The 12,165-nt window shown below is 39.3% G+C and overlaps 1 protein-coding gene across 1 annotated transcript in view; it reads left to right on the top strand.

The window, feature by feature from the left end:
* AKAP9 (A-kinase anchoring protein 9) overlaps positions 1–11,791 on the top strand; it is an 894,005-nt gene extending 882,214 nt beyond the window's left edge. The window contains exons 49-50 of the mRNA XM_053715709.1: positions 10,338–10,465; positions 11,303–11,791. Coding sequence (XP_053571684.1) covers positions 10,338–10,465; positions 11,303–11,346 — 172 coding nt within the window. The 3' untranslated portion in view covers positions 11,347–11,791. The remainder of the gene's footprint in view (positions 1–10,337; positions 10,466–11,302) is intronic.
* Positions 11,792–12,165: the final 374 nt, after the last annotated feature.

A 12,165-nucleotide genomic window follows, 5' to 3' on the forward strand; every position in this document is an offset into this window, starting at 1 on the left:
CGTGCAGTGAATGTCAGAGGGATGTGAGGAGAGTATTGCCTATTTGAATGCAGTGATCTCCTTCTACGGGGTCTATTTCATAGGTTCTCTGTTATCGGTCGTAGAGATTCATCTCTTACCTCCCTTTTCAGATCGACGATATACTCTTATATATACCATTACCTCTGCTGATTCTCGTTTCAGTACTGGTTTGGCTATCTGCTATATGTAGATGAGTGTCCTGGGGTAAGTAAGTCTTATTTTCTGTGACACTCCAAGCTATGGTTGGGCACTTTGTTTATAAAGTTCTAAATATATGTATTCAAACATTTATTTGCCTTGACTCAGAATGTTCAACTTTCCTTATTTTCAGACAGTCAGTTTCATATTTGGGATAATGCATTTTGATTTAACCATTTTTCTTACCTTAAAATTTGACTTTTTCCCTGTGGGCTGTTAGGCTCGCGGGGGCTGAAAATGCTTCATTTTATTGCGTCATTCTTGGCGCGGACTTTTTTGGCGCAAAAATTCTATTTCCGTTTCCGGCGTCATATGTGTCGCCGGAAGTTGCGTCATTTTTTGACGTTATTTTGCGCCAAAAATGTCGGCGTTCCGGATGTGGCGTCATTTTTGGCGCCAAAAAGCATTTAGGCGCCAAATAATGTGGGCGTCTTATTTGGCGCGAAAAAATATGGGCGTCGCTTTTGTCTCCACATTATTTAAGTCTCATTTTTTATTGCTTCTGGTTGCTAGAAGCTTGTTCTTTGGCATTTTTTCCCATTCCTGAAACTGTCATTTAAGGAATTTGATCAATTTTGCTTTATATATATGTTGTTTTTTCTCTTACATATTGCAAGATGTCTCACGTTGCATCTGAGTCAGAAGATACTACAGGAAAATCGCTGTCAAGTGCTGAATCTACCAAAGCTAAGTGTATCTGCTGTAAACTTTTGGTAGCTATTCCTCCAGCTGTTGTTTGTATTGATTGTCATGACAAACTTGTTAAAGCAGATAATATTTCCTTTAGTAAAGTACCATTGCCTGTTGCAGTTCCTTCAACATCTAAGGTGCAGAATGTTCCTGATAATATAAGAGATTTTGTTTCTGAATCCATAAAGAAGGCTATGTCTGTTATTTCTCCTTCTAGTAAACGTAAAAAATCTTTTAAAACTTCTCTCCCTACAGATGAATTTTTAAATGAACATCATCATTCTGATTCTGATGATTCCTCTGGTTCAGAGGATTCTGTCTCAGAGGTTGATGCTGATAAATCTTCATATTTATTTAAAATGGAATTTATTCGTTCTTTACTTAAGAAGTACTAATTGCTTTAGAAATAGAGGATTCTGGTCCTCTTGATACTAATTCTAAACGTTTAGATAAGGTATTTAAAGCTCCTGTGGTTATTCCAGAAGTTTTTCCTGTTCCTAATGCTATTTCTGCAGTAATTTCCAAAGAATGGGATAATTTGGGTAATTCATTTACTCCTTCTAAACGTTTTAAGCAATTATATCCTGTGCCGTCTGACAGATTAGAATTTTGGGACAAGATCCCTAAAGTTGATGGGGCTATTTCTACCCTTGCTAAACGTACTACTATTCCTACGTCAGATGGTACTTCGTTTAAGGATCCTCTAGATAGGAAAATTGAATCCTTTCTAAGAAAAGCTTATCTGTGTTCAGGTAATCTTCTTAGACCTGCTATATCTTTGGCTGATGTTGCTGCAGCTTCAACTTTTTGGTTGGAAACTTTAGCGCAACAAGTAACACATCGTGATTCTCATGATATTATTATTCTTCTTCAGCATGCTAATAATTTTATCTGTGATGCCATTTTGATATTATCAGAGTTGATGTCAGGTTTATGTCTCTAGCTATTTTAGCTAGAAGAGCTTTATGGCTTAAAACTTGGAATGCTGATATGGCTTCTAAATCAACTTTACTTTCCATTTCTTTCCAGGGTAACAAATTATTTGGTTCTCAGTTGGATTCCATTATTTCAACTGTTACTGGTGGGAAAGGGACTTTTTTACCACAGGATAAAAAATCTAAAGGTAAAAACAGGGCTAATAATCGTTTTCGTTCCTTTCGTTTCAACAAAGAACAAAAGCCTGATCCTTCATCCTCAGGAGCAGTTTCAGTTTGGAAACCATCTCCAGTCTGGAATAAATCCAAGCCAGCTAGAAAGGCAAAGCCTGCTTCTAAGTCCACATGAAGGTGCGGCCCTCATTCCAGCTCAGCTGGTAGGGGGCAGGTTACGTTTCTTCAAGGAAATTTGGATCAATTCTGTTCACAATCTTTGGATTCAGAGCATTGTTTCAGAAGGGTACAGAATTGGTTTCAAGTTGAGACCTCCTGCAAAGAGATTTTTTCTTTCCCGTGTCCCAGTAAATCCAGTAAAAGCTCAAGCATTTCTGAAATGTGTTTCAGATCTAGAGTTGACTGGAGTAATTATGCCAGTTCCAGTTCCGGAACAGGGGATGGGGTTTTATTCAAATCTCTTCATTGTACCAAAGAAGGAGAATTCTTTCAGACCAGTTCTGGATCTAAAAATATTGAATCGTTATGTAAGGATACCAACGTTCAAGATGGTAACTGTAAGGACTATTTTACCTTTTGTTCAGCAAGGGAATTATATGTCCACAATAGATTTACAGGATGCATATCTGCATATTCCGATTCATCCAGATCATTATCAGTTCCTGAGATTCTCGTTTCTGGACAAGCATTACCAGTTTGTGGCTCTGCCGTTTGGCCTAGCTACAGCTCCAAGAATTTTTACAAAGATTCTCGGTGCCCTTCTGTCTGTAATCAGAGAACAGGGTATTGTGGTATTTCCTTATTTGGACGATATCTTGGTACTTGCTCAGTCTTTACATTTAGCAGAATCTCATACGAATCGACTTGTGTTGTTTCTTCAAGATCATGGTTGGAGGATCAATTTACCAAAAAGTTCTTTGATTCCTCAGACAAGGGTAACCTTTCTGGGTTTCCAGATGGATTCAGTGTCCATGACTCTGTCTTTAACAGACAAGAGACGTCTAAAATTGATTGCAGCTTGTCGAAACCTTCAGTCACAATCATTCCCTTCGGTAGCCTTATGCATGGAAATTCTAGGTCTTATGACTGCTGCATCGGACGCGATCCCCTTTGCTCGTTTTCACATGCGACCTCTTCAGCTCTGTATGCTGAAGCAATGGTGCAAGGATTACACGAAGATATCTCAATTAATATCTTTAAAACCGATTGTTCGACATTCTCTAACATGGTGGACAGATCACCATCGTTTAATTCAGGGGGCTTCTTTTGTGCTTCCGACCTGGACTGTAATTTCAACAGATGCAAGTCTCACAGGTTGGGGAGCTGTGTGGGGGTCTCTGACGGCACAAGGAGTTTGGGAATCTCAGGAGGTGAGATTACCGATCAATATTTTGGAACTCCGTGCAATTTTCAGAGCTCTTCAGTTTTGGCCTCTTCTGAAGAGAGAATCGTTCATTTGTTTTCAGACAGACAATGTCACAACTGTGGCATACATCAATCATCAAGGAGGGACTCACAGTCCTCTGGCTATGAAAGAAGTATCTCAAATTTTGGTTTGGGCGGAATCCAGCTCCTGTCTAATCTCTGCGGTTCATATCCCAGGTGTAGACAATTGGGAAGCGGATTATCTCAGTCGCCAAACGTTGCATCCGGGCGAATGGTCTCTTCACCCAGAGGTATTTCTACAGATTGTTCAAATGTGGGAACTTCCAGAAATAGATCTGATGGCGTCCCATCTAAACAAGAAACTTCCCAGGTATCTGTCCAGATCCCGGGATCCTCAGGCGGAGGCAGTGGATGCATTATCACTTCCTTGGAAGTATCATCCTGCCTATATCTTTCCGCCTCTAGTTCTTCTTCCAAGAGTAATCTCCAAGATTCTGAAGGAATGCTCGTTTGTTCTGCTGGTAGCTCCGGCATGGCCTCACAGGTTTTGGTATGCGGATCTTGTCCGGATGGCCTCTTGCCAACCGTGGACTCTTCCGTTAAGACCAGACCTTCTGTCACAAGGTCCTTTTTTCCATCAGGATCTGAAATCCTTAAATTTACAGGTATGGAGATTGAACGCTTGATTCTTGGTCAAAGAGGTTTCTCTGACTCTGTGATTAATACTATGTTACAGGCTCGTAAATCTGTATCTCGAGAGATATATTATAGAGTCTGGAAGACTTATATTTCTTGGTGTCTTTCTCATCATTTTTCCTGGCATTCTTTTAGAATACCGAGAATTTTACAGTTTCTTCAGGATGGTTTAGATAAGGGTTTGTCCGCAAGTTCTTTGAAAGTACAAATCTCTGCTCTTTCTGTTCTTTTTCACAGAAAGATTGCTATTCTTCCTGATATTCGTTGTTTTGTACAAGCTTTGGTTCGTTTAAAACCTGTCATTAAGTCAATTTCTCCTCCTTGGAGTTTGAATTTGGTTCTGGGAGCTCTTCAAGCTCCTCCGTTTGAACCTATGCATTCATTGGACATTAAATTACTTTCTTGGAAAGTTTTGTTCCTTTTGGCCATCTCTTCTGCCAGAAGAGTTTCTGAATTATCTGCTCTTTCTTGTGAGTCTCCTTTTCTGATTTTTCATCAGGATAAGGCGGTGTTGCGAACTTCTTTTGAATTTTTACCTAAAGTTGTGAATTCCAACAACATTAGTAGAGAAATTGTGGTTCCTTCATTATGTCCTAATCCTAAGAATTCTAAGGAGAAATCGTTGCATTCTTTGGATGTTGTTAGAGCTTTGAAATATTATGTTGAAGCTACGAAATCTTTCCGTAAGACTTCTAGTCTATTTGTTATCTTTTCCGGTTCTAGAAAAGGCCAGAAAGCTTCTGCCATTTCTTTGGCATCTTGGTTGAAATCTTTAATTCATCTTGCCTATGTTGAGTCGGGTAAAACTCCGCCTCAGAGAATTACAGCTCATTCTACTAGGTCAGTTTCTACTTCCTGGGCGTTTAGGAATGAAGCTTCGGTTGACCAGATCTGCAAAGCAGCAACTTGGTCCTCTTTGCATACTTTTACTAAATTCTACCATTTTGATGTATTTTCTTCTTCTGAAGCAGTTTTTGGTAGAAAAGTACTTCAGGCAGCGGTTTCAGTTTGAATCTTCTGCTTATGTTTTTCGTTAAACTTTATTTTGGGTGTGGATTATTTTCAGCAGGAATTGGCTGTCTTTATTTTATCCCTCCCTCTCTAGTGACTCTTGTGTGGAAGATCCACATCTTGGGTAGTCATTATCCCATACGTCACTAGCTCATGGACTCTTGCTAATTACATGAAAGAAAACATAATTTATGTAAGAACTTACCTGATAAATTCATTTCTTTCATATTAGCAAGAGTCCATGAGGCCCGCCCTTTTTTTGTGGTGGTTATGATTTTGTATAAAGCACAATTATTCCAATTCCTTATTTTATATGCTTTCGCACTTTTTTATCACCCCACTTCTTGGCTATTCGTTAAACTGAATTGTGGGTGTGGTGAGGGGTGTATTTATAGGCATTTTGAGGTTTGGGAAACTTTGCCCCTCCTGGTAGGAATGTATATCCCATACCTCACTAGCTCATGGACTCTTGCTAATATGAAAGAAATGAATTTATCAGGTAAGTTCTTACATAAATTATGTTATATTGAGGTCAAATAACCTTGCCAACCTGCCCGGTCTACATCCTGATCTCGGACTTGTCTTCTTCATACAACTTAGAAAACAAAAAGAAACCCTGAAAAGAAGAAGAACAAGACAACCAAAAAACATTCATATAGCTCTATTATGAACAGTTAAATCTTTTCCCAAGTCCATGGTGAACTGAAGTAGAGGAATTACAATGTACATGAATTATATTAGGCTAGTGCCCTCTGACCTGAGGTCAAGCAAATCGTGAAAATGTCCTTCTTTGGCTTAGTAGACATAAAAAGGAATCTGACTTGTCTTTAACTTCAAGTATTACAAATTATCGTCACCAGTTAGCAACACTCTTTATTTGTTGTGAGATTTCAGCTTTTAGATGCCAATCACTTCAGCATGAATTGTTGAAAGCATCATAGATGGACTCAAACCCCTGTTCATGGTGCTGGAGCTTTATTCTGTTGCTTGTTTGGTCTCTTTGGCAGAGGCTGCCATTCAGCAGCCGACGGTCTTAAGTCCCTTTGGGGGGTTGTAGTAGGACACAAACCCTCCTCCTGTTGTCCTAGGCCAAGATTTGTTAAAAGGCTCGTGCCCTGCTCCAATGAAGAGATGGTATAGTTCTTATTATCATGCTGAAAGAAAAGTCTGACAGGGAAACCCCATCTGTACTTGATCCCGGCCCTTCTCAATTTAAGTGTAACAGGGGCAAATGATCTTCTCTTTGCTAAGGTGAAGGAAGAGAGGTCGGGAAACAACTGAATCCCAGGGTGTTTTTCTGCAAACGGTTTATTAGAAAATGAGGCCCTCATCAGTTTTTCTTTAAAAGTGAAATAGTGGAGGCGTACAATGACATCTCTTGGGAGCTCCGAAGCCATTGTTCTCGGTTTAATTGCTCTATGAGCTCTATCAATTAAAGCGTCCGTGCTCTGGAAAGTGCCCAGGAGGTCCTTAAATAGACTCAGTAGATATTCAGGTAGATCTGCGGGGCCGACATCTTCCTTGATACCCCTTATCCTGACATTGTTCAGTCTGGACCTGTCTTCATTGTCAGCTATCTTAGTTTCTAGGTCACTGATAATCTCTGCCAAGGATTGTGCATATGCTAGTACATTGGCCTGATCAACCGCCATATCCTCCTGCTTCCTCTCTATCGCTTCTGACCTTTCGTTCTGGGTATTTAGGTCTCTTCTTAAGTCAGCAACTGAATTCCTTATCTCATTTCTGAGGGAGGAGTAATGGGTATCTATTTTAGTAGATAAAGCATTAATTGAGTCCAAGACTTTAGTGTCAGAGTGAGATGACTTTCCCTTAGAAAGACTGTCTGTCTCAGATATTTCTTTATAAGATGAACGTGAGTCCCTGGATTCTTCATCAGAACCCTCTCTGTCTGAAAGGATTCTGTTATTGAAATGGTCTGCTACTGTACGCTTGAGGCCATCTCCTAATCTTTGCTGATGTTTTTTCTTGTTGGAGTGGGCCATTTTGGGTTATGTACTATGTTGCCCCCTATGAGAGAGAATATTGGTCAGCAGAGAAGTATAATTTGAGGGGCACCAGATTTTAGGAGTGGTGTTGCTATGATCACTTAGAGGCTCCACATCTCCCCCTGCCTAAGGTCTCAGTGTGAGGCCATCACTCAGATTATGCGTCCTATCAAATTTTGGGTTCCATTCGTTAGGGGCATATGGGTGTCACTCCCCTCTTGGGCCAGTTATACTCCTTCAATACAATGTTGATAGGTGATGCTACACCCTGGGGTATCTGTCCTCCCTGGACCTGGATGCACAAAGGAAGGTGGATATAGCCTGCTGTGGTGGCACACAGCAGGAAAAGGGGGAGGTGGGCGCCCCACGTGGTTGTCCTCAAACTGTATTGCTAGGGCAGGTGAGAGGGAGGCTGCACGGCCATCTGTGAAATTGCCCCAATTGGTATGTTTCAGGGATGCAGGGATTTATTCAGTCAACCTATATTGAAAATCCTAGTTAGAATATACATAGGCTTTTTGCAGTCTCCTCTCCTCTATATTTGATTTGCTTATAATGTCCTCTCTTTTATGTATGTGACAAGATTCTGATACAGTACAGATACTGAGATATGATCTCCCCTCTAAAATCTTGTTGCAGCTGTGCTGTGTCTTTAGGGCGGTTAGAGTGTGGGTTATTGTGTTACACTAAATATTTGCTGAATGTACAATCACAGCGAGGAAGGAGCAAGTAAGATCGCTGTTAATGGTGAGACATCAACCCCCTAAAGCTGGGTATGGGAATAATATCATATGTTCTTCCTTATACAGAGCTAGCGATCTTTTAATTCCCCTAAGGGTAGAGGAAAGTGTTAAGTGAGCTGTGTACAGAGGCGGAATTTCGCGCCAAAAACAAGCAGGGAGATTTAGTGTCTTGCAGCTTGTTTGTATACACTGTGCCAAGGTCTCTGTTTATACAGTTATAACTGTTGCTGATCGTCTGTATTTTAATCGTCTCCGGTTCTTTATATAGGGGAAACCTGAAAACTTCCTACTTGTAATCTTAAGCAGTATTGCCCTGCGGGAGTTGAATATTTCCACCACACTGATTCCACCTAACAGTAACAGGGTACGGCACCTCCTCTAGCTTGCTACAGTTCAACCTCCAATTACACTGACATTCAGTGATGTGCCATCAGTGACATTACCCCTTTTACCCCGCATACAGCTCTTACCCTGTCACTTCAGGCCGCACCTGGGTCTCGGCTTGTTTGGCGGCAAGGATATGTTCACCGGGCTGAGTACCCGTGGTTGCAGCTTGTCCAATCTTCCTTTAGACTTCCTCCTATGACTTATGTAACTCTCCGGAGCGGATCCCCGACCCTCCGGAGAGATAGCTGGAACCAGTTTGAGTCTGCTCCTTCCATGTGCTCCAGTGCTCAGGCTGAGTTGCGAAGTCGGGCTCAGAGTCTGAGGGTCTACGGGAATAAGCTTTGTGCGGCTAGAAATTGCAGGATCAATCCAAGCACCTCTCCTATCCTAAATGTGACAATTTCTCACTTGCAAATCCCCCAGAGTGGATTTTTAAGGTTAAATAGCCCTTCTATAGTATAGAGGTCCACGAACTCACAGCCTCTTCATACAGCGGTTAGCTCCGCCCCCCGTCAACCAACTTTTATACTTAAAGGGACACTGTACCCAAATTTTTTCTTTCGTGATTCAGATAGAGCATGACATTTTAAGCAACTTTCTAATTTACTCCTATTATCAATTTTTTTTCATTCTCTTGGTATCTTTATTTGAAATGCAAGAAAGTAAGTTTAGATGCCGGCCCATTTTTGGTGATCAACCTGGGTTGTTCTTGCTGATTGGTGGATAAACTCATCCACCAATAAAAAGTGCTGTCCAGAGTTCTGAATAAAAAAAAAAAGCGTAGATGTCTTCTTTTTAAAATAAAGATAGCAAGAGAACGAAGAAAAATTGATAATAGGAATAAATTAGAAAGTGTCTTAAAATTGCATGCTCTATCTGAATCATGAAAGAAAAAATTTGGGTTCAGTGTCCCTTTAAAGCAAAATATGTCAGTACTAAGCAGTAATTTTATCCTTTTCTTTCTTCTTTTTTTCTTAAACCTCCATAAAAGATCTTAGAAATTCAAATGTAATTTTGTAAGAAGGTTTTCTTTTTTCATATTCTTTAACTGTACAATTTATCTTGTAAAACATTACCGATTTGTTATATACTGTTCATGGAAGCTGGGCCTTCCACATTGTAATTTGATTTAAACTGAATAAAATTGGTTGGAAAAAAACAAAACATAAAAAGAAACAGATTGTGTTAAAAAACATCAAACAACATCCTTGTTTTCTTGAAAAAGAGCATGCAGAAATTCTCTATGTAGCTCCTGCTTAAAGTTACATAATGGAGCAGACATGCTGAGAACTTAAAGGGACAGTCAACACCCGTGGTAACTTAAGGCCATACCATAGATCCGGAATAGAAGATGCAGCTACACCGCATTGATGTTGATGAGCTCTAACGGTATTTGAGTAATCACCGAAAATACATAGGCTTATTCCTTGAAAATGGTTGCCAAACCCCTTCCACTCATCCTTCGTCCCCTTCTCTCATGTTTTCAGATGCTCGTTCATTTTTCAAAGGGTGATGGTTCTGTTTTGATAATGCGCATGCACATTATCTTCTGCACGCTCGCAAACCGACTGAGGATGTCATTGCGATTGGAAGATTCAATTAAAAAGAAGGTTTATACGTAATAGTGGGGGGAGTTTGGCAGCCATATTTTCAAGAAATAAGCCTATGTATTTTCGGTGATTACTCAAATACCGTTAGAGCTCATCAACATCAATGCGGTGTAGCTGCATCTTCTATTCCGGATCTATGGTATGGCCTTAAGTTACCGCCGGTGTTGACTGTCCCTTTAAGGACATATTGTAATGATTGCTATTTGGAAACCAATGCTTAGTGCTTTTATTATTACAAAAATGAAACTGTTTTATATCCCTTTAACTAAGCAATAAAAGTGGATAGGGAAAGAATTGTTTCTAAAGTTAATTCCACTTTCCTAGTGGTTGGCTGATAAAACCCAATGGTAATGAACCACCGTCTGTTTCCACTTGAATTGTGATAAATGCAGGGAGTTTTTAGTGTTGCCACATACTACAAATCTCAGGATGCCTAAATATCCTATATTGTCTGTAATATTTGACACTTTCTTTACACAGATACAGTGCTGTTTCTACTGATCTAGGTCCATGCTCTCACCTTCAGCACTATGATCCTGACAGAGCATTAACAGATTACATAAACCGTCTAGAAGCACTGCAGAAACGACTAGGAAGTGTGCAGTCAGGTAAGATATCATTGTAATTCATTCCTAGTATGAACCTGTAAATGTTAAGTGGATGATTTTCAGTTATAAGGTGCCTCAGCCTATAAAGTATCTTATGCTCAGTTTGGCTTTTTATCACTTCTAGAATACATTGTCATCTTCCTATGTGAGAACCTCTCAGTGCAGTACTTATAAAGCACAATATGTACATAAAAATAAAGTATGTTTGTGTGTTAATCTCAAGCACTTGCATATGTCACTAGCAATAAGTGCGCACGTGCCCATCAGTTTGGAATATTAAAGGGACAGTCAACACCAGAATTTTTGTTATAAAAGTTAGATGATTCCTTAATTACCCATTCTTCAGTTTTGCATAACCAACTCAGTTATAATAATACACATTTTACCTCTGCAATTACCTTGTATCTAAGCATCTGCAGACTGCCCCAGTATTTCAATTCTTTTTACAGACTTGCATTTTAGCCAATCAGTGCTCACTCCTCGATAAATTCACGTGCATGAGGTCAATGTTATCTATATGAAACACACAAACTAACGCCCTCTAGTGGTCAAAATGCATTCGGCTTAGAGGCAGCCTTCAAGGTCTAAGAAATTAGCATATGAGCCTCCTAGGTTTAGCTTTCAACTAAGAATATCAAGAGAACAAAGCAGAATTGGTGATACAAGTAAAGTGGAAAGTTGTTTAAAATTGCATGCCCTATTTGAATCATGAAAGTTTTTTATGGACTTGACTGTCCCTTTAAGTGTTTTTTCAGTTATTAATTACACTTGTAAGAATGATGCAAAGAGATCATATATTTAAATATTAAAAAAAAACATATTACATCTTCACTACAGGATCCAGTGCAATTACCCCGACACACTATGGAACAAGAAGATAATATTCTTGCAATACTTGAATAGCCTTCTGTAAAGCTGTGCTGCTTCTTCGTTTCCGTATTGTGACTCTTGTGGGACCAACATCAGCCCAGTAGAACAATCGGACACCGCTCCATGAATACACATCAAGCAGTCTGGAATTTCTGTATATGATTTTTTTTTGTGTTTTGTTTCAAATCAGCCGTTAAATGACATGTACATTTTGTGCAATTCTAATTTAAATGATTAACTTATACGTATTTATGAAACGGGTGAAAGAAACTTTTATGTACTGCAGAACGAGAAGCCTTGCTTGAAGGCTGAAGTTACTGTCCTGTCCTAATATTTGCTACCGGCATCGCGGATTGAACATATCATATGTAGAGAACTATTTTTGTAATGGTAGAAGTTTTGAATTTTATGGGTATTTTGTCAAGGTACTGAAATAAATTTCACCATTTTAAAAAATTTGCATTGAACACAGTTTGTTTCTTTAATTTGGACATGACCAGCGTAAATGTATACTATATTATTGCAGTGCATAAAATGACTAAATGTTCTGTAAAAAGTATATTTTTATAAGCTTATTGAAGAAGTAAATTACTGTACATACAAAAAAACCACACAACTCATGATTGCAAGGTGTTTCAGAAAAAATAATGGTCTTTTATCCTTTAAAATATGAGCACTGCTCTCATTTGGGTGCATGCTTTACCGAGGTGGAATAATGCAAGATGTAAACAGCTAACACTCCTTACTGCACTAAGATAGATGATTTTAAAGTAAATGCTCAGATATAAGGACAGTTTTATTTAACAGTGTAAAATCTTAGACAATAAACA

Source organism: Bombina bombina, chromosome 5 (genome assembly GCF_027579735.1).
Source record: "Bombina bombina isolate aBomBom1 chromosome 5, aBomBom1.pri, whole genome shotgun sequence".
Lineage (NCBI taxonomy): Eukaryota > Metazoa > Chordata > Amphibia > Anura > Bombinatoridae > Bombina > Bombina bombina.